The sequence below is a fragment of the Salmo trutta genome, chromosome 27 (genome assembly GCF_901001165.1).
Source record: "Salmo trutta chromosome 27, fSalTru1.1, whole genome shotgun sequence".
NCBI classification, from domain to species: domain Eukaryota; kingdom Metazoa; phylum Chordata; class Actinopteri; order Salmoniformes; family Salmonidae; genus Salmo; species Salmo trutta.
Window position 1 is genome coordinate 31,807,763 of NC_042983.1, and position 22,753 is coordinate 31,830,515.

At 46.0% G+C, this 22,753-nt stretch overlaps 2 protein-coding genes across 7 annotated transcripts in view; one reads left to right on the forward strand and one right to left on the reverse strand.

Moving 5' to 3' along the window:
- The window catches only part of LOC115164902 (ras GTPase-activating protein 1), a 51,913-nt gene extending 49,999 nt beyond the window's left edge, over positions 1-1,914 (reverse strand). For 2 of the 6 annotated variants that reach the window (XM_029717815.1, XM_029717814.1), the window contains exon 1: positions 662-1,913. In XM_029717815.1, coding sequence (XP_029573675.1) covers positions 662-1,191 — 530 coding nt within the window. In that variant the 5' untranslated portion in view covers positions 1,192-1,913. Of the gene's footprint in view, positions 1-661 lie in introns of all 6 variants that reach the window. The other 4 variants (XM_029717818.1, XM_029717816.1, XM_029717819.1 and 1 more) reach the window with 4 other exon arrangements.
- A 6,901-nt stretch (positions 1,915-8,815) lies between these two features.
- On the forward strand, positions 8,816-21,644 carry LOC115165089 (vegetative cell wall protein gp1-like). The gene is made up of 3 exons (XM_029718125.1): positions 8,816-8,866; positions 20,316-20,885; positions 21,192-21,644. The coding sequence occupies exons 1-3, from the start codon at positions 8,816-8,818 to the stop codon at positions 21,642-21,644; spliced, it is 1,074 nt and encodes a 357-aa protein (XP_029573985.1).
- Positions 21,645-22,753: the final 1,109 nt, after the last annotated feature.

Genomic DNA, 22,753 nt, shown 5'->3' on the forward strand with positions numbered 1-22,753 from the left:
TAAGGAAAGAAATTCCACAAATTAACAAGGCACACCTGTTTATTGAAATGCATTCCAGGTGAAGCTGGTTGAGAGAATGCCAAGCGTGTGGAAAGCTGTTATCATGGCTCGCTACTTTCAAGAATCTCAAATATAGTTTGATTTGTTTAACACTTTTTTGGTTACTACCGGATTCCGTGTGTTTTATTTCATAGTTGATGTCTTCACAATTTTTCTAAAATGTAGAAAATTGTAAAAATAAAGAAAACCCCTTGAATGACTAGGTGTCCAAACTTTTGACTGGTACTATATATTGCATTCATAATTGTATACAAACAAACTGGCTGAGTTGGGAGAATAATCTAACCTCTAGGTATGCAAATATTTCTCTACATTATGAGATATGGAAATTGTTTTCAGGACAGGTTCATGCATTATTCACTACATGGCTAGATTGAAGATCAACAGCCTGAACCCCCTCCTTCAATTTGACTGCCTACCTGTCATTTGGGGCATGTTATAAACTGCAGTAGTCAACAAGTTGAATAGATACTTGAGCACTGGTGGTGGATGCAGCTGGAAGGAAATATACCCAGGACGTTTCAATAAAACCCTAATTTAGATTGTTAGCTAGGTGTCAATGAACAATAGAACAATTTGAGTGAATATGAAAAGTCCTTACTGGTTAGTGGGCGGCGCTGAGAGCGGGAAGACCACCTCCTCTTCCTCGTATTCTGGTCCATCCTGCATGTCGCTTTCATCCACAGTGCCGAGTCCCCCGTAGCCTGTGGGCAGCAGAGGTGGTGGTGGTAGTGGGGGAAAGACACTGGGCCCGTCTGGACCTGCCGAGGTGGGTGATATCCGGCTGCCGGGCCCCTCTGAGGTGGGGGAGTAGCACACACCGCCAATGGTCCCTGAGCTTGTTCCTTGACAAATTGCGTTTCCACCACCACCATTCCCTGTAGCGGACAAGACTGGTCCGGTAATATCTCCTCCAGATACGGGGTAAATCATACTCATATCAGGGAGGGCGTCCGGGGAGGTGTTCGACTGGTAGCGGGAGTTTGGTGCTGATCGCTGGCCAAAATCAGTGACCCGCACTCTGGTCTGATTGGGATAAAACGGAAAATGGGCCGTCTCGGGGCCTCCGCCGCCTGCCACCCCTGTCGAGACAGAGCCCGTGTCCTCACTACTGACCTCCGCAGCTATCATTTTAAGGAAAATGTGTAGAGGGGTTATATGTCAAGAAGGGAACCTGCCCTCCCCCTCTAGTCTTGAAGCACTCCCTCACTGTTCGGGTTATTAAAAACACCACCAAAAGTTTCTTGGAAAACAACACGTTTAGTCAGCTAGCGTCAGCTAGCTAGCTTAGCTAACGTTAGTCGCTAGCAAAACGCTACTGTAGCTAGCGAACACCGCTCACACACTAGCTAACTAACGCTAATTAACGTTAGCTACTACAGAGACACTTGATGAGTTCTGGCTAAGTCTTCATTGTTTCATGAATTTAAAGTTCAGTGAGAATTGATGTTTTGAAAATAACGTTTAAATACCTTAAGGGAGAAGCAGATGACGTATTTATTTCCTTTTTTCCTTGTCCTGCCTGCTCCTTCGGCAGCCAGCTGCCCACTTGTCAGGGAGTGTTGTTTTATTGTCACTGCCTGTGTTAAATCCCGTATTTTTGCTTTTGTTGTTTTGTTCCTACGGAGTTCCCAAACGGTCTCCTCTGTCACCTGAGCCTCTGGTGGACTTAATTTACCCAATGTAGCCCAGCAGGTGAGAAAATTACAGCAATTCTTTCTTGCGTAACTTCTCTTTTCTTTCTCGATTACGGGGCTGGTGGCTTGCTGCCGCCGATGTTAGTTCGCTCCCTCCCTCTTCTCGCTTGGCGCGTGCTAGCTCACGCGCAGGCCCAGCCAAGCGAGTACCGAGTAAAACCACGACACGAGCATCACCCATGACATCTGGCATTATATCCTATCCGTGGTCAAGAAATCTGAAAGAGGTAGTTGTACTATTCAATTCTACTCTACTATATTCCGCTTTTAATCTAGAATAGAATAGTTTATTGTTTTCAGGAGGAAATTATTTTCCACACGATTATATCAAACAAACCAACCAACAAAGGCAATAATTAAGCAATAAGGTCCGAGTGGTTGTGGTATATGGCCAATATACCATGGCTAAGGACTGTTCTTTGCACGACGCAACGCAGATTATCACAAACCCCCGAGGTGCCTTATCGCTATTATAAACTGTTTACCAATGTAGTTAGAGCAGTAAAAATAAGTGTTTTGTCATACCCCTGATATACCACGGCTGTCAGTCAACCAGCATTCAGGGCTCGAACCACCCAGTTTATAAATTAAATGTAGGCCTACTGGTATTTTTATTTTATTTTATTTAACCCTTATTTTACCAGGTAAATTGACTGAGAACACATTCGCATTTACAGCAACGACCTGGGGAATAGTTACAGGGGAGACTAGTCTTTTCAATAAGACACATTTTGTCAGAAGTATCCCTCCAAATCGATAAATGATTAATATCTCCAAATCTATAAATTATTCGTATGTATATATATATATATATTATATAAATATTATTATTATTATTATTAATTAATAATGTTATTATTATTATTACCTGCTGATTTGAAACACAACCAAGCTAGCACATTTGGTTCATTGGAAGTTGTGGGAACGTACGTTTTTGGATTCTCATTGGTTCTGGGAACGAAGCCATACGTTTCCTGATCGATAAAACAGAATGTTTTTTTAAACGTTCTGAGAACGAAAGTAAAATTGTAGCCTCTTATGGGAACTTTCATTTTTAGGTTGCAGGGAGTTTCTGAGAACGTTTTACTATGGTTTCTTGAAAGTTTTATTAACGTTCTGATAATTTTTTAATAGATTATTTGAAGATAAATAGCATTCTGAGAACATTCTCTAAATGTTGTATTTGTATTTTTGTATTTCTTAACGATCCCCATTAGCTGCTGCCAAGGCAGCAGATACTCCTCCTGGGGTCCAGCAACATTAAGGAAGTTAAATACACAATTTAAAATATTACATGGCATTACATTTTATAACACTTTACCTAATACATGTAGTGTGTTCCCTCAGGCCACTACTCCACTATCACATATTTACAATACAACATCCATGTGTACATGTGTGTAGAGTGTGTGTCTTATCATGTGTATGTGTGTCTGTGCTTGTGTGTGTGTCTCTCTCTTCACAGTCCCCGCTGTTCCATAAGTTGTATTTTTTTTCTGTATTTTTTATCTGATTCTACTGCTTGCATCAGTTACCTGATGTGGAATAGAGTAGCCATGGCTCTATGTAGTACTGTGTGCCTCCCATAGTCTGGACTTGAGGATTGTGAAGAGACTTGTGGTTCCCAAACATTTTATAGTCCCGTACCCCTTCAAACATTCAACCTCCAGCTGGGTACCCCTTCTAGCACCAGGTTCAGCGCATTCTCAAATGTTGTTTTTTGCCATTGTAAGCCTGCCACACACACACTATATGATACATTTATTAAACATAAGAATGAGTGTGAGTTTTTGTCACAACCTGGCTTGTGGGAGGTGACAAAGAGCTCTTATAGGACCAGGGCACAAATAATAATATAATAATAATCCATCGTTTTGCTATTTATTTGGCCATCTTACATATAAAACTTTATTTGTTCATCGAAAATTGTGAATAACTCACCACAGGTAAATGAGAAGGGTGTGCTTGAAAGGATGCACATAACTCTGCAATGTTGGGTTGTATTGGAGAGAGTCTCAGTCTTAAATCATTTTCCACACACAGTCTGTGCCTGTATTTAGTTTTCATGCTATTGAGTGCCGAGAATCCACTCTCACATAGGTACATGGTTGCAAAGGGCATCAATGTCTTAACAGTGCAACTTACTAAGGCAGGATACTCTGAGCACAGCCCAATCCAGAAATCTGGCAGTGGCTTCTGATTAAGTTACATTTTCACTGAACTGCTTGTTGCAATTTCGACGAGGCTCTCTTGTTCAGATATCGGTAAGTGGACTGAAGGCAGGGCATGAAAGGGATAACGAATCCAGTTGTTTGTGTCATCCGTTTCGGGAAAGTACCTGTGTAATTGCGCACCCAACTCACTCAGGTGCTTTGCTATATCCCATTTGACATAGTCCGTAAGCTTGAGTTAATTTGCTCACCAAAAAAATCATACAATGATGGAAAGACCTGTGTGTTGTCCTTGTTAATGCAGATAGAGAATAACTCCAACTTCTTAATCATAGCCTCAATTCTGTCCCACACATTGAATAAATCTTCTTAGGGCTAGGCCCCTTTTTTCTCAATTTCCTCCTGAATGACGTGCCCAAGGTAAACTGGCTGTTGCTCAGACCCTGAAGCCAGGATATGCATATACTTGGTACCACTGGAAAGAAAACAATTTGAAGTTTGTAGAAATGTTAAAATAACGTAGGAGAATATAACACAATAGATATGGTAGGAGAAAATCCATAGAAAAATCAACCAGATTTTTTTTTTGAGAGACCATCCTCTTAGAATAGCAAGTGTAAGGTCATATTGAAAATTAACTCCCTGGATGCAATTCCGATCGTGGTTTAAACTTGCTCCTCCTATCGTCGGCGCGCAGGCTGGTCCCAGCGTCGTGACGCACTTCCTGTCGCCGGGTGTCATTCTTCCTGTCTTCAGCAGTTGATTTATCCGCAGTTCATATACTTAATATTGTAGCATAGCTTCCCCAGTATATTATATAAGTTATGCAAACAAATAGCCAGTTCAACCCTAACAGTATGGGACTTGTCTGTCCTAGCCACTCGGTAGCTCACCATATAAGACACTTCTAGCCCCGTCTTATTAATGGTATCTATTGCTTTTATACATGTCTTACTACTCGAAGGTCGTCTTTATTCTCGCTCCAAAAACTCCCATGGCTTATTTTTCAAATTTGCATGTTTTGTTTCTAAATGTCTGCACAAGATTGAAGGTTTCATGGAGTTGTGAGATAGTACTTTTGCACATATAACACACTGGCTGAGGAAAGGCACTACTCCCAATATAAGTGAACCCCAAATCAATGTAGTTCTCATCATATTTGCGCCTCTTCGATGGTCCAACGCCCCTGTCTGTTGTTCGGTGCTTTCCCGGGTAAGGGGGCAGTAACCCCCCCTTCCCAATCCTCACACCACGGAGGTGGCTCTGGCTCTGGCCGTAGCTCCGGAATGGAGGGCGACTCTGGCAGCTCCGGACTGGCGGGCGACTCTGGCAGCTCCGGACTAGCGGGCGACTCTGGCAGCTCCGGACTGGCGGGCGACTCTGGCAGCTCCTGACTGGCGGGCGACTCTGGCAGCTCCGGACTGGCGGGCGACTCTGGCAGCTCCGGACTGGCGGGCGACTCTGGCAGCTCCGGACTGGCGGGCGAAGCGCTGGCACGGGCGAAGCGCTGGCACAGGGCGAACTGGGCTGTGCTGGAGAGTGAGGGCTGCCGTGTGTAGAACAGGTGCAGGGTAAGCTGGACCGAGGAGACGCACTGGTGGCCAGATGCGCTGAGCAGGCACACTCCTTCCTGGCAGAGTGCCAACTCTAGCACGGCAATGCTGCAGAGCCTGTACCGACCGCACCGGACTGTGCGTGCGGATGGGCGAGATAGTGCGCATCACCCCGTAATGCATCGCTCGCCCCTCCGCACGCCTGCTCAGTCGTTCACTCCTCGTCAACCGCTCCCCCCGTGTGCCCCCCCCCCAAAAAAAACAACGTTTTTTGGGGCTGCCTCTCAGGCTCCTGTAGCTCCCTTAACTTCTCCTCCCAGAATCGCCGTTCCACCTCCCAAGTCCATTTTGCTCCACTCTTCTCCTGCTCCTTACCCCGCTGCTTGGTCTTCTTTAGGTGGGTGGTTCTGTCAGGTGCGTCATATAAGCTAGACCAAGGCGCAGCGGGTATCATGCTCATCTTCTTTATTTATTAAAAGAGAACACTTAAACAAAAATTAAACTAACGCCAAACAACAGTTCCGTAAGGACACAAGCACTATACGAAAAACAACCACCCACAAAACCCAAAGGAAAACAGGCTGCCTAAGTATGGCTTCCAATCAGAGACAACGAAAGACACCTGCCTCTGATTGGAAACCACACTCGGCCAAACCTGGAAAACGGAACATAGAAAATGAAAACTAGAACCAAAATCCCCGAGACAAAAAACCCCAAAACACAAAACAAACACCCCCTGCCATGCCTTGACCATACTACAATGGCAAAAGACCCCTTTACTGGTCAGGACTTGACAGTATTTGACATTGTGTTGTTATTTCGCTGATCACTAGATGGTTTAATTTTATTTTTGTCAGTGAAATGATGCTACTCAGGCGAGAATAAAACCTCACCCAAATGTATAGCCCCGTTGGAAAATATAGATGGACTGTTTGAAAATGTGAAGATTTTTTTATTTTTTTAATAACTTATATATATATATATATATATATATATAAAGTGAATCCCGACGGCATTGCGCATACCCCTGGTGGTAGTCATTGTCTCCTCCACTTTGAGCTATGAGAGATGTACATGCATGTTATTAACATTAGCTCCCCGTGTGCATTTAAGGGCCAGCCTTGCTTCCCTGTTCTGAGCCATTTGTAATTTTCCGAGGTCCCTCTTTATGGCACCAGACCATACAACTGAACAGTAGTTCTGGTGCGACAAAACTAGAGCCTGTATTACCTGCCTTGTTGATAGTGTTGTTAAAAAGGCAGAGCAGTGCTTTATTATGGACAGACTTCTCCCCATCTTAGCTACTGTTGTATCAACATGTTTTGACCATGACCATTTACAATCCAGGGTTACTCCAAGCAGTTTAATCACTTCAACTTGCTCAATTTCTACATTATTGATTACAAGATTTAATTGAGGTTTAGGGTTTAGTGAATGATTTGTCTCAAATACAATGCCTTAGTTTTTGAAATATTTAGGACCAACTTATTATTTGCCACCCATTCTGAAACTAACTTCAGCTTTTTGTTAAGTGTTGCAGTGATTTCACTCACTGTAGTAGCTGATGTGTATAGTGTTAAGTCATCCGCATACATAGACACACTGGCTTTACTCAAGGCCAGGGGCATGTCATTAGTAAAGACTGAAAAAAGTAAGGGGCCTAGACAGCTGCCCTGGGGAATTCCTGATTCTACCTGGATTATGCTGGAAAGGCTTCCATTAAAGAATGCCCTCTGTGTTCTGTTAGACAGGTAACTCTTTATCCACAATATAGCAGGGGTTGTAAAGCCATAACACATACATTTTTCCAACTGCAGACTATGATCAATACTGTCAAAAGCCGCACTGAAGTCTAACATAACAGCCCCCACAATCGTTTCATCATCAGATTTTCTCAGCCAATCAACAGTCATCAAGTGCCATGCTTGTTGAATGTCCTTCCCTATAAGCATGCTGAAAGTCTGGTTGTCAATTTGTTTACTGTAAAATAGCATTGTATCTGGTCAAACACAATTTTTCCAAAAAGTTTACTAAGGGTTGGTAACAGGCTGATTGGTCTGCTACTTGAGCCAGTAAAAGGGGCGTTTACTATTATCGTGTAGCAGAATTACTTTAGCTTCCCTCTAGTCCTGAGGGCCCACTTTCTAGTAGGCTTAGATTGAAGATATGGCAAATAAGAGTGGCAATATCGTCCACTATTATCCTCAGTAATTATCCATCCAAGTTTTCACTTCTTCCACATTCACTTTACAGAAGAAAAAATTGCAATGCTTGTCTTTCATAGTTTGATCAGTTACAGTTGGATGTGTATTGTCAGCATTTGTTGCTGGCATGTCATGTCTAAGTTTGCTAAAAAATCATTAAAAGTAATTGTCAATATCAGTGGGTTTTGTGATGATTCAATGAATGATGGAGCTGAGTTTGCCTTTTTGCCCAACATTTCATTTAAGGTGCTCCAAAGCTTTTTACTATCATTTTTTATGTCATTTATCTTTGTTTCATAGTATAGTTTCTTCTTCTTTTTATTCAGTTTAGTCACATGACTTTTCATTTTGCAGTACATTTGCCAATCATTACAGACCTGCACAAGTCTCGTAGCCAGTTATGGAGGGCTAAAAGTCTGCTGAAACGTTCAATGCCAAGATTTCGGGAGGGCACAGGGACAGATATTATGGGGCGTTTGTTGGTGTCAAGCAGAGACCCAGTCAGTTCTTTAAAATCCATCTTCAGCTGTTCTGTGCTGCCCTTCATAATGTCATTGAATCCCACATGAAATATGATTGAGTCAATTTCCTGATGCAGGTTTAAAATGTTTGGGAGCAGCTTATTGATGTCCTGTACTTTTTATTCAGGAACTGAGACATTTCTCACCACTGAACTGCCCAATACAATGGCCAGAGAAGGGGTTGGAGAAATCCACCCATTCCTACTCCTCACACAATTAGTTCAATCTTTCACGGGCCCACGAGAAGTAGGGTAGCATACACCCTGTGCTCCCAGTGATAAGTCCAGACCTCCCACAGCAGGCAATGCCCTGTCAGAACCAGAGAGGGAAAGGAGCCGAACTCGACGATGACACCACTGCTGGAGTCGGCGTAGTTGGAGTCAGCACAACCGCCGCAGGCACAGGCAGTCCCAGCGATGAAGGCGCAGGTACAGTAGATCAGGCACCAGTGCAGCGAAGCTATTCCTTATGTCAATCTGCTCTGAACCTCTTGCAGACACTGAATCCGCTTAGCAGCATGCTGCTGCCTTCAGTTTCCACGACTTGTGACATGGGACCTGCGCTGATTGGAACAATCCTCTTGCTGATCTCCATCTACTCCACTACAAGATGGAGGAGGAGAAGCAGATGGAGACAACTTCCTTGGCAGACAAGTTCCAGGTAGCACAGGCCATTCGGATAGGGACAGATGACAAGGAAGGGATACATCCATCAGGCCTGAGCGGCGACCAGCCACAGGAGTTGAGAACGAGAAAGTTACAAATACGTTTTCCCCATAAGTTTGTGCAGAATTGAAATTTGCTTGCTAAAGATAGCCACCTCATTTCTGTAATCCTCTGTAAGCAAACAATTGCTGCATTGGAACTCTGGATTGTCAATACTGTCCTGGACAAGAGTGTAATTAACACAGCTTTTACAGCGCTGGAAGTGTTCGTTACCTATTCCAGGTGAAGCGGGCTCCATTGCAACCTTGCTGGGTAGTTGGTAGCAGGTGTTGACACAAACATGAAAAAAATATATACCATTTATAAACAACTGGCCGAAACAACAGGTTGAGGCACAGAGTTTGTCAATGTTTTGACAGAAATGTCAAGGTTATTTGGAGGTTTTCCTTAAAACTTTCACTGAATGTTTCAATAAGACTTTTAAATGCACTGCTTTAATAACTGTTTTGAACTCAAAGCACAGATAGGACACATGGAAATTAATTTGCTTAGGCATTAGTATGCAAACACATGTATTTTTTGTGACACAGCGTCAGTGAGATGAAAAGCTATGGGCCCTGTTTCAGAAAACGGGTTTAGTGTAAACTCAGTTGTCTCACAGTTGAAGGAAACTCTGGGGTTTCGGTTTCAGAAAGCAAATTCAGATTAACTCTGAGTCAGTTACTATGGCAACATACTCTGTGAAGTTAACCTGCCAGCGAGCAGGTTTTCTTCAACTAACCCAGAGTTTCTCCTCCTCTTTAGCTGAAGCCTGCAGACTGAAGGAGGTGTCAGACACGGCGTGTCCTTTTCTTGAAGAGCCAGTTGATATTGAAGCTCAAATACGCCGCAGAGTAATGTGACTCTTGCACTGAAACGTTTACTGTACACTTTTGTGGTGTTCCCAAGTCACAGACCCACAAGACTCAAAGAATTCCAGGTATCAATCTCAGCAATAATTTATTTAGTATGAAGCTTTGAGACTTGAAGCACTAATCAGTTAATTTGATATATTTTAGGGTTTCCAGGTGTGATTGGCTGCATAGACGGCACTCATATTCCTATCACAGCTCCTTCAATAAATGAAGGAGATTATTACATTTACATTTAAGTCATTTAGCAGACGCTCTTATCCAGAGCGACTTACAAATTGGTGCATTCACCTTATGATATCCAGTGGAACAACCACTTTACAATAGTGCATCTAAATCTTTTGGGGAGGGGGGGTTAGAAGGATTACTTTATCCTATCCCAGGTATTCCTTAAAGAGGTGGGGTTTCAGGTGTCTCCGGAAGGTGGTGATTGACTCCGCTGTCCTGGCGTTGTGAGGGAGCTTGTTCCACCATTGGGGTGCCAGAGCAGCGAACAGTTTTGACTGGGCTGAGCGGGAACTGTGCTTCCTCAGAGGTAGGGAGGCGAGCAGGCCAGAGGTGGATGAACGCAGTGCCCTTGTTTGGGTGTAGGGCCTGATCAGAGCCTGAAGGTACGGAGGTGCCGTTCCCCTCACAGCTCCGTAGGCAAGCACCATGGACTTGTAGCGGATGCGAGCTTCAACTGGAAGCCAGTGGAGAGAGCGGAGGAGCGGGGTGACGTGAGAGAACTTGGGAAGGTTGAACACCAGACGGGCTGCGGCGTTCTGGATGAGTTGTAGGGGTTTAATGGCACAGGCAGGGAGCCCAGCCAACAGCGAGTTGCAGTAATCCAGACGGGAGATGACAAGTGCCTGGACTAGGACCTGCGCCGCTTCCTGTGTGAGGCAGGGTCGTACTCTGCGAATGTTGTAGAGCATGAACCTACAGGATCGGGTCACCGCCTTGATGTTAGTGGAGAACGACAGGGTGTTGTCCAGGGTCACGCCAAGGTTCTTAGCACTCTGGGAGGAGGACACAAGGGAGTTGTCAACCGTGATGGTGAGATCATGGAACGGGCAGTCCTTCCCCGGGAGGAAGAGCAGCTCCGTCTTGCCGAGGTTCAGCTTGAGGTGGTGAGCCGTCATCCACACTGATATGTCTGCCAGACATGCAGAGATGCGATTCGCCACCTGGTTATCAGAAGGGGGAAAGGAGAAGATTAATTGTGTGTCGTCTGCGTAGCAATGATAGGAGAGACCATGTGAGGATATGACCGAGCCAAGTGACTTGGTGTATAGTGAGAATAGGAGAGGGCCTAGAACAGAGCCCTGGGGGACACCAGTGGTGAGAGCACGTGGTGCGGAGACAGATTCTCGCCACGCCACCTGGTAGGAGCGACCTGTCAGGTAGGACGCAATCCAAGCGTGGGCCGCGCCGGAGATGCCCAGCTCGGAGAGGGTGGAGAGGAGGATCTGATGGTTCACAGTATCAAAGGCAGCAGATAGGTCTAGAAGGATGAGAGCAGAGGAGAGAGAGTTAGCTTTAGCAGTGCGGAGAGCCTTCGTGACACAGAGAAGAGCAGTCTCAGTTGAATGCCCAGTCTTGAAACCTGACTGATTAGGATCAAGAAGGTCATTCTGAGAGAGATAGCAGGAGAGCTGGCCAAGGACGGCACGTTCAAGAGTTTTGGAGAGAAAAGAGAGAAGGGATACTGGTCTGTAGTTGTTGATATCGGAGGGATCGAGTGTAGGTTTTTTCAGAAGGGGTGCAACTCTCGCTCTCTTGAAGACGGAAGGGACGTAGCCAGCGGTCAAGGATGAGTTGATGAGCGAGGTGAGGTAGGGGAGAAGGTCTCCGGAAATGGTCTGGAGAAGAGAGGAGGGGATAGGGTCAAGTGGGCAGGTTGTTGGGCGGCCGGCCGTCACGAGACGCGAGATTTCATCTGGAGAGAGAGGGGAGAAAGAGGTCAAAGCACAGGGTAGGGCAGTGTGAGCAGGACCAGCGGTGTCGTTTGGCTTAGCAAACGAGGATCGGATGTCATCAGCCTTCTTTTCAAAATGGTTGACGAAGTCATCCGCAGAGAGAGAGGAGGGGGGGGGGGGGGGGAGGGGGAGGAGGATTCAGGAGGGAGGAGAAGGTAGCAAAGAGCTTCCTAGGGTTAGAGGCAGATGCTTGGAATTTAGAGTGGTAGAAAGTGGCTTTAGCAGCAGAGACAGAAGAGGAAAATGTAGAGAGGAGGGCGTGAAAGGATGCCAGGTCCGCAGGGAGGCGAGTTTTCCTCCATTTCCACTCGGCTGCCCGGAGCCCTGTTCTGTGAGCTCGCAGTGAGTCGTCGAGCCACGGCGCAGGAGTGGAGGACCGAGCCGGCCTGGAGGATAGGGGACAGAGAAAATCAAAGGATGCAGAAAGGGAGGAGAGGAGGGTTGAGGAGGCAGAATCAGGAGATAGGTTGGAGAAGGTTTGAGCAGAGGGAAGAGATGATAGGATGGAAGAGGAGAGAGTAGCTGGAGAGAGAGAGCGAAGGTTGGGACGGCGCAATACCATCCGAGTAGGGGCAGAGTGAGAAGTGTTGGATGAGAGCGAGAGGGAAAAGGATACAAGGTAGTGGTCGGGAGACTTGGAGGGGAGTTGCAATGAGATTAGTGGAAGAACAGCATCTAGTAAAGATGAGGTCAAGCGTATTGCCTGCCTTGTGAGTAGGGGGGAAGGTGAGAGGGTGAGGTCAAAAGAGGAGAGGAGTGGAAAGAAGGAGGCAGAGAGGAATGAGTCAAAGGTAGACGTGGGGAGGTTAAAGTCACCCAGAACTGTGAGAGGTGAGCCATCCTCAGGGAAGGAACTTATCAAGGCATCAAGCTCATTGATGAACTCTCCAAGGGAACCTGGAGGGCGATAAATGATAAGGATGTTAAGCTTGAAAGGGCTGGTAACTGTGACAGCATGGAATTCAAATGAGGAGATAGACAGATGGGTCAGGGGAGAAAGAGAGAATGTCCACTTGGGAGAGATGAGGATTCCAGTGCCACCACCCCGCTGGCTCGATGCTCTAGGGGTATGCGAGAACACGTAGGCAGGCGAGGAGAGAGCAGTAGGAGTAGCAGTGTTATCTGTGGTAATCCATGTTTCCGTCAGCGCCAGGAAGTCTAGGGACTGGAGGGTAGCATAGGCTGAGATGAACTCAGCCTTGTTGGCCACAGACCGGCAGTTCCAGAGGCTGCCGGAGACCTGGAACTCCACGTGGGTCGTGCGCGCTGGGACCACCAGGTTAGAGTGGCAGCGGCCACGTGGTGTGAAGCGTTTGTATGGCCTGTGCAAAGGGGAGAGAACAGGGATAGACAGACACATAGTTGACAAGCTACAGAAGAGGCTACGCTAATGCAAAGGAGATTGGAATGACAAGAGGACTACACGTCTCAAATGTTCAGAAAGTTAAGCTTACGTTGCGAGAATCTTATTGACTAAAATGACGAAAATGCTAGCTAACTAACACAACACTACACTAATCAAGTCGTTCTGTTGTAATGTAATAGTTTCTACAGTGCTGCTAGTCGGTAGAGGTTGGCTATTATACAAAAGCAACGTTGTAGCTAGCTAACATGACATAACACTAATCAAGACGTTCCTTTGTAATGTATTTAGTTTCTACAATGCTGCTCGTCGGTAATAGTTGGCTAGGTATGGAACAATGGCGTCGCGGGGGACGGAAATAGCTGGCTAGCTAACCTAGCTAACCTCGATAATTACTAAACTACACAATTATCAAGCTATGACAAAGACAGCTATGTAGCTAGCTAGCTAACACTGCACTAGTCAAATCGTTCCGTTGTAATGTATTAGTATCTACAGCGCTGCTAGTCGGTAACGGTTGGCTAGCTAGCGGTGTTGACTTGCTAGCAGCTAGCAGTGTTGACTACGTTAGGAGGACGAAAAAATAGCTGGCCTCGATAATTACTCTAATTACTCTAAACTACACAATTATCTTTGATAGCTAAGAAAAAATTGCTCAGATCAAACAAACCAAACCGTTGTAATGTAAAGAAGTGTAATATTACCTGTGGAGCGAAGCGAAGTGCGACTGCTCGCTCCGGACCGGAAGTAAGATTATGTGAATAGGAAGTCTTTCCACAGCATTAATGTGCAGGTAGGCCTAAATAGTAGCCTTTAGCATTCCAATTGAAAGATACTTCACAATACAGCTACTGCAACTAATTAGTGTTCTGCACTGTGAAGATCATATGTGATGCAGCCTATATCATCAGCAATGTGGAAACAAAGTGGCCTGGGTCTGTGCATGACTCGCACATTTTTCGTGAGTGTACACTGACCGCTAGATTTGGCCGTGGTGAGTTATACATCTGTATCCTATTATAATCAATATTTTGTTTCCTCCTATTGCAACTGAAAATGTAATCTTGTATGATCATAGGAGAGTTTGATGGTTACCTGCTCAGTGACAGAGGTACCCTGCCAGCCCTATTTGCTGACCCCTTACCCTGATCCTGAGCCCATCCCGCAGCAACATTATAACTTGGCTCACTGCAGGACACGAGCCAGGGTAGAGATGACCATTGGGATGCCCAGGGCCCAGTTCCAGTGCCATCGTAGGCTCAGAGTCACCCCAGAAAGGGCGTGTGACATTATTGTGGCATGTGTGATTCTCCACAACATTGCCACAATTAGAGGAGAACAATGTCCTACTCAATCAGTGAACGATCCTGACCACCCCGCTGACACACAAGGTGGAAGAGCAGTCAGAGACACAATATATGCTGCCATCATTTCTGATTGACCCATCACCTCCCCAGTGTCAAATAAAGACAATATGCCTTTTTATGAAGTCTTCTTTATTTTCTGCAAGTACAAATGCAGTACAGTAGTTAATATAAAACTGATGTTCCAGCAGTTGTATTTCTATTTTTATCTTTTGCATCTGCAGCCTTGTGGTCAATTTCTAAATTTAATTTTTCAATTTGTTTCTCTAAGTACGCCTTGCACAGCGGTTTCACATGGAGCTATAGGAACACAAAAAATGACATTGAATTTCACAGTGTCAGGTCTACTTGGGTTCATTGTAAGTCATGGGCCAATGCTGAACAACATCTTACTGAGGTAAGTTGTGCCGTGGAGGTGGATGGACCCTCTTCCTCATTGTAATTTCCAGCATTGCTCTGTTAGAGAAAAATAAGGTGAAAGTTTAATTATGGTACAACACTATCAACAGTTAGTTATTTAAGGTGTATACCTCAATAGGCCTCACTGTATTTTCCCTCTTTGTTGCAGCTGACAAGGTGTCTTCATCATCCTCCTGTAATGAAAATGAACAACGTTGCTGTTCTACTCCAACCCATTATGAAACATCTGTGGAGTATTAAGAGTACTTACAACTGCATGGAGGTATGTTATGGCAGAAGGCTCCACCAGACATTACACCATCAGTAACTGGTAGAAGATTAGACAGTTAAATTATAACTTTACCCAGAAGTGCCCCACCTAATTAGAATTTTGTTTTTATAACAGTGTGCAGGCCACATCAATGTAACGCTGAGTCACCTTCAAATGGATTATGATATCTGAAGGACAACTAAGAATCTGAAAAAGTAACAGCAGTCAATTACAAAGAATTGTTGTGCTACAATAAACTCAGTGTGTCAAGTTGTGTCTAAGATGGATGGGTGGGAGCGTCACTCAGGTAACACTGACAAAAGGATGAATGTACATATACCGTTAATTTGAATAACTAACCTCTTATGTAGGCCCTTCTGGGGGTGGTTGTGTCAGATGAGCTTCCTCTAGAGATGCCTTCAGCAATAGGTCACCCACTGTTTTGACTGAGGGCCATCTCTTCAGCCTCTGAGTGGTGGTGGACCCCCACCGGTTTTTCAGCCCTCAGCCATTATTCTATTGCCTATAATGGAGGTCAAATTTGAACATGTTCAGTAAGCACAACATGTATGTATAAAGGCATTTAGGAGTTACTTTTAACTAGACAATATTAATACTTGCAGTGTTGGGATGGCTGAAATGTTTCTTTTTATTGCTTAGAAAATTTCACTAACTACTTAAATATATCACATGTTGAATGTAGTCTCTGAATGCTGTTTAATTAGGTAGGGTAGGCTAAACAACATCACAATTGCTTGTAATGAAATTATACCTTACCTGTTTGAAGTATAATTTTATATTTCAAATTCAGTTGCTGCCAAGTACATTTTCTGCCTGTTGGGTTGCACCTGCATAACTATTAACACACACACACACACACACACACACACACACACACACACACACACACACACACACACACACACACACACACACACACACACACACAATAAATGTTGAATAAGTGGAACACTCGAGATAAAACGTTTATTTTTTTTCAATGAACACTCACGCATTGACTCGGTCAGCAATTTTCTGCCACACCAGCTCACATTCTTTTGCTGCTGCTACTGTATTGTTTTTGTATTAAATATATACTCATATTCTGCATACACAGTCATTAATATTTCTTTTCTCTCCTGTTTCCATGATGAATCATGTTATCTGCGTTCCATTGATGAGGGCTTTTTATCTCCTCGTGCATGTACTTTACTCAGGGTTAACTTAACTCAGAGTTGATTGAACTAAATGTTATCACCTGTTCTGAAACTGAAAACTCTTGAGTTTGACAGCTCAGAGTTAGTCAACCCAGAGTTCAGGTTTAAACCTGCTTTCTGAAACAGGGCCCTGATCTTCTGTTGTCTATCCATGGAACTAGTCCGCTATAACACCAGGATGGAGCTAGCATACGCATAGAAAACTGTTCATTAGTCTATTCAAACAGACCCCATTTCAAAGGAAACAAGCACTCATTAATATCAGATGTGGCCAATTTAAGTGTGATCACACCTGAACACACTTAAAGTTACATTCACTTTTTGGGCGACCTGACCAAATTCACATAGAAATGTGTATTAAAAATGTGTGATCTGTCATTGTCATTGAAAGCCAGTCTTAGAAGCTGTAGATCTGTTCTATGTAAGCAATTTTATGCTTAAATTTCGTTTTTGGTCTTTTACTTTCAGTTTTGAACTCCAGCTTCAAACAGCAAAAATACAATATTTTTGGATATGGAAAATATATTCCAGAGCGGTTTAGATGGTACAATGATCCTCTACACAATCGTGGCTTGTTTTGTCACATAAACTATTAGAATTTTAGCAACCTGGAAATGGTAATTTCTGCATATGGTATTTTTACATAGATAGAGGATAGAGAGAGTTTTGTTGAAGCTGAGAACAGAATGTACGTGTCTTTAAATTCTTTTTTAGAATGTTCTTTGAACGTTACTATTGTTTTCTTGTCTTCTGAGAACGGAATTTATGTTTTTAAATAATATTCTTAGAATGTTCTCTGAATGTTACTAAAGTTTTCTGAAATTCCCACAGAAGAATGTTTGAGAGCATGACTATATATTGAATCACGAGGAAACCTGTAGAAAAAGTTTTGCTGTACTGACATTCCCACAGAAGAACGTTTCTTAACATCTGAATGCAAAATAACCATAGGATAACCACACTCTCACCAAGCTCTAAGAAACGTATGGTTCTCAGAACGTTATGTGCTAGCTGGTTATGGTTCATGTGATATGAGGGATGATGGTCTTTACAAAAATCATTAACATTGCTATCATGCTTTATGGCAGTTGTCAATCGGGTGTTACAGATAGTAGACTACAGATATCTGTTTTGCTTGAGGATTATTTTTTGAATTTGCATTGATATTGTGTTCCTCATCTTTCCTTAAAAAAAACGTCCATCTTAGTGAGTTTCTATTTCATTGTTTTTGACAATTTGAGCTTCCCCATTCTCTTTGACCATGCCTGAGTGGATGTTTCCCGATTTGACTAACAAAGCATAAATGTAATGTAGTCATGGGAACCGGGAAGCTGCTGCCTGTGCATCTGTGTGTGATCTCATTTAACCCGTGCTTTGATCTGATAGCACTGCAAACTCCCCCTCTAGTCATCCTTCTAATGGCCATGTCAATACACATCAGCTAAATGTCTGAGTACCATGTCGTTTAGGTTATGGCCATGCACTTAAATACGCAGGCCTGTACAGTAGGCATCAAAAACATGCTCTATCTAAAAAATATATTTGACAAAACCTGCTGTTGAGTTAAGACACCACATTTTCAGTCCTCAATGTCTGATAGGATTATGTTTACTGCCATCATCTAGACAATGTTTTGTTCCAAATAACCCCTCAGCAGCAACTAGGCTAGTCCACCATACTTTCTCAGATACTAGGCTGTTTTATCAATTTAACTTTAGAGTGCCGTAGATCTGTAGAAGCACAGAGGAGCTAAAAGGCCAAGTGTGATTAATTTTGACAGGAAGTGCAGGCCAGGTGTGAGGTGACATCAAATAGCTTTCTCACCCGCTCAGCAGGATGTGATTGGCCTGGTGGCATACACTGTGCGACAGCCACCTGCTGAGTTGGAGGAAGTTGCCTCAAGACATTGATTTTAGGGCAGTTTTGTGTCTTTCTCCCGAATGGTTAAGAATAGGATTTGGGTAGGTAAGCTGTTCTTTAATCTGCAACTTTTACCCGGAGTGACAGGCTTCAGAAGTGGGCGGTGGCCTCCTGTGGTGCTCCTCTCACCACTTCCTGTTGTGTCCTCTGGGCTTCTGTTTACCATTACCTTCCTTCCCACCACCACAATGTTGCTGCTCTGTCTGAGAGCTACTGACACACACACAGCATTAAGCATGTCTTGGTGTCACTACTTCTCTCTTTTCATTGCTAAAGGTTCATTGCTAAAGGTTCTCTCTCTCTTTGACTCCATTTCTCTGTATCCCTCGTTCTCTCTCTCTCATTCCTCCTCTTAGAGAGAGAGAGAGAGAGAGAGTAAGTACTGGGTGACATTTTTGGGGGAATTTTTTTCTGGTCTGATGAAACAAAAATAGAACTGTTTGGCCATAATGACCATTGTTACGTTTGGAGAAAAAAGGGGGAGGCTTGCAAGCCGAAGAACACCATCCCAACCGTGAAGCACGGGGGTGGAACCATCATGTTGTGGGGGTGCTTTGCTGCAGGAGGGACTGGTGCACTTCACAAAATAGATGGCATCAAGAGGATGGAAAATTATATGGATATATTGAAGCAACATCTCAAGACATCAGTCAGGAAGTTAAAGCTTGTTCGCAAATGGGTCTTCCAAATGGACAATGACTCCAAGCATACTTCCAAAGTTGTGGTAAAATGGCTTAAGGACAACAAAGTCAAGGTATTGGAGTGGCCACCACAAAGACCTGAACTCAATCCTATAGAACATTTGTGGGCAGAACTGAAAAGCGTGTGCGAGCAAGGAGGCCTACAAACCTGATTCAGTTACACCAGCTCTGTCAGGAGACATGGGCCAAAATTCCCCAAACGTATTGTGGGAAGCTTGTGGAACGCTACCTGAAACGTTTGGCCCAAGTTAAACAATTTAAAGGCAATGCTACCAAATACTAATTGAGTGGTATGTAAACTTCTGACCCACTGGGGATGTGATGAAAGAAATAAAAGCTAAAATAAATAATTCTCTCTACTATTATTCTGACATTTCACATTCTTAAAATAAAGTGGTGATCCTAACTGCCCTAAAACAGGGAATTGTTACTTGGATTAAATGTCAGGAATTGTAAAAAACTAAGTTTAAATGTATTTGGCTAAGGTGTATGTAAACTTCCGACTTTAACTGTATGTTTCAGTGCGTGGTGGCCTGCTGTCTAGCCTCCTGCTGTCTCCAAGTGCTAGCCCCCCACTGTCTAGCCTCCTGATTTGTAGCCCCGTACTGTCTAGCCCCTTTCTGTCTATCCCCCTGCTGTCTCCTAGTTCTATCCCCCTGCTGTCTCCTAGTTCTAGCCCCCTGCTGTCTCCTAGTTCTAGCCCCCTGCTGTCTAGCCCCCCGCTGTCTACCATTACCTTCCTTCCCACCACCACAATGTTGCTGCTCTGTCTGAGAGCTACTGACACACACACAGCATTAAGCATGTCTTGGTGTCACTACTTCTCTCTTTTCATTGCTAAAGGTTCATTGCTAAAGGTTCCCTCTCTCTCTCTTTGACTCCATTTCTCTGTATCCCTCGTTCTCTCTCTCATTCCTCCTCTTAGAGAGAGAGAGAGAGAGAGAGAGAGAGAGAGAGAGTAAGTACTGGGTGACACTTTTTTGAGAATTTTTTTCTGGTCTGATGAAACAAAAATAGAACTGTTTGGCCATAATGACCATCGTTACGTTTGGAGAAAAAAGGGGGAGGCTTGCAAGCCGAAGAACACCATCCCAACCGTGAAGCACGGGTGCTGTCTAGCCCCCTACGGTCTAGCCTCCTGTTGTCTAGCCCCCTGCTGTCTCTCAGTGCTAGCCCCCCGCTGTCTAGCCCCCTGTTTTCTAGCCACCTGATTTCTCCCCCCTGCTGTCTAGCCCCCTGCTGTCTCACCCCCTGCTGTCTAGCCCCCTGCTGTCTCACCCTCTGCTGTCTCACCCATTGCTGTCTCGCCCCCTGTTGTCTAGACCCCTGCCATCTAGACCCCTGCCGTCTCGCCCCCCCTGCCGTCTCGCCCCCTGCCGTCTAGCCCCCTACCGTCTAGCTCCCTGCCGTCTCGCCCCCTGCCGTCTCGCCCCCTGCCGTCTAGCCCCCTGCCGTCTCGCCCCCTGCCGTCTAGCCCCCTGCCGTCTCACCCCCTGCTGTCTCACCCACTGCTGTCTCACCCTCTGCTGTCTCGCCCCCTGCCATCTAGACCCCTGCTGACTCGCCCCCCTGATGACTCGCCCCCTACCGTCTTGCCCCCTGCCGTCTCGATCCTGCTGTCTAGCCCTACTGTTGTCTCGCCCTTCCTGTCCAGCCCCCTTCTGTCTAGCCCCCTGCTGTCTCGCCCCCTGTTGTCTAGACCCCTGCCGTCTAGACCCCTGCCGTCTCGCCCCCCCTGCCGTCTCGCCCCCTGCCGTCTAGCCCCCTGCCGTCTCGCTCCCTGCCGTCTCGCCCCCTGCCGTCTCGCCCCCTGCCGTCTCGCCCCCTGCCGTCTAGCCCCCTGCCGTCTCGCCCCCCCTGCCGTCTCGCCCCCTGCCGTCTCGCCCCCTGCCGTCTCGCCCCCTGCCGTCTAGCCCCCTGCCGTCTCGCCCCTGCCGTCTAGCCCCCTGGTGTCTCGCCCCCTGCTGTCTCGCCCCCTGCCGTCTAGCCCCCTGCCGTCTCGCCCCCTGCCGTCTCGCCCCCTGCCGTCTAGCCCCCTGCCGTCTCGCCCCCCCTGCCGTCTCGCCCCCTGCCGTCTCGCCCCCTGCCGTCTCGCCCCCTGCCGTCTAGCCCCCTGCCGTCTCGCCCCTGCCGTCTAGCCCCCTGGTGTCTCGCCCCCTGCTGTCTCGCCCCCTGCCGTCTCGCCCCCTGCCGTCTCGCCCCCTGCCGTCTAGCCCCCTGCCGTCTCGCCCCTGCTGTCTCGCCCCCTGCTGTCTCGCCCCCTGCTGTCTCGCCCCCTGCAATCTCGCCCCCTGCAGTCTCGCCCCCTGCAGTCCCGCCCCCTGCTGTCCCGCCCCCTGCTGTCTCGTTCCCTGCTCTCTAGCCCCCTGCTGTCTCGTCCCCTGTTGTCTCGTCCCCTGCTGTCTAGCTCCCTGCTGTCTCGTCCCCTGTTGTCTCGTCCCCTGCTGTCTCGTCCCCTGCTGTCTCGTCCCCTGCTGTCTCGCCCCCTGCTGTCTCGCCCCCTGCTGTCTAGTCCCCTGCTGTCTAGCTCCCTGCTGTCTAGCCCCCTGCTGTCTAGCCCCCTGCTGTCTCACCCCCTGCTGTCTAGCCCCCTGCTGTCTCGCCCCCTGTTTGCTGATCTAGTGCTGATACCATCCACTTATTTACTTCTACTCCAGTTCCTCTGAAAGACTGCTAGCATGGGAAATGGCTCCAGACACGTCCACTGAAAGGGTTTGGACGTTCACGGAGCATTGTGAAAAGATATACCACCACTCAGGAGGAGGCCATGGCCACCTTCTCCTCCCATGGGTCAACTAGGGAGCCCTGAATGTGTTCATGAGTAAAGAAAGCATCGGTTTGGTTTTCCCTCTGTAACACAGAAGGCCAGTGAACTGTAAACCCGACAGCTTGATTTGACAAGCCCCCATGAAGAAGCCAGACCATTTTCTGATGCACGCACACATACACGCACGCACGCATGCGTGCACACACACACACACACACACAAACAAATTCAATGCATCAACGCGCACAACAAATAGATGCTTGAATAGACAACAAAGCCCCATGTATTTGTGGCTTGCGCTTTGGCTAATGCTCCAGCAAACATGGTGAGACCGGGCAGCCCCCAGGCCACCATGTGTAGTTTGGCCTGGTTTGGTGGTGTAATCTGTGGTAGCATAATCAGGATCCCCTATACCTCTGCCTGTGTGGCTGTGTCCTGTAGAGCCTCCCAGGTTGAAGATAATTAGATTCCAGGCAGGATCTGGCTAATCACCTTCCCTGGAAGACAGACTGTGTGGAAGAGGACCAACACCTGCTGAGAAGTGGAGAACTCTAGACTCATTCTCACTGATGGATAGAGGAACTCATGAGTTAAAACCTGGAAGGGGTTAGTAGAGACTGAGAGAGCAGGGTGGTTGGATTCTGACAGGCAGCCAGAGGGTATGTGAAGGAGTGCAAGGGCAGACAGAGTCACCGTTCTGCTCTGTTTCACAGGAACTGGGTTGTCAGATGTCAATGGGCACTGATTTGAGAGTAGCAGGAGCTTGACAGTGCAGAGATGTTATCATTCATATTCAACACTGTATCAGAAGGCTTCATTCAGCATACCTCTCCATCAAAGACATTTTGAAGCACCATTCAAGGTTGATTTCCATGGAATGGTCTCAATAGTAGCTACTACCAAGCAAAACGTCCCTGGGATCGTCCAGCTTGTACATGTCAGAACTCAGTTATGACTGGCAACATTCTGACTTGTTCCCACCAGCTACCTCATTCATCATACACTCTC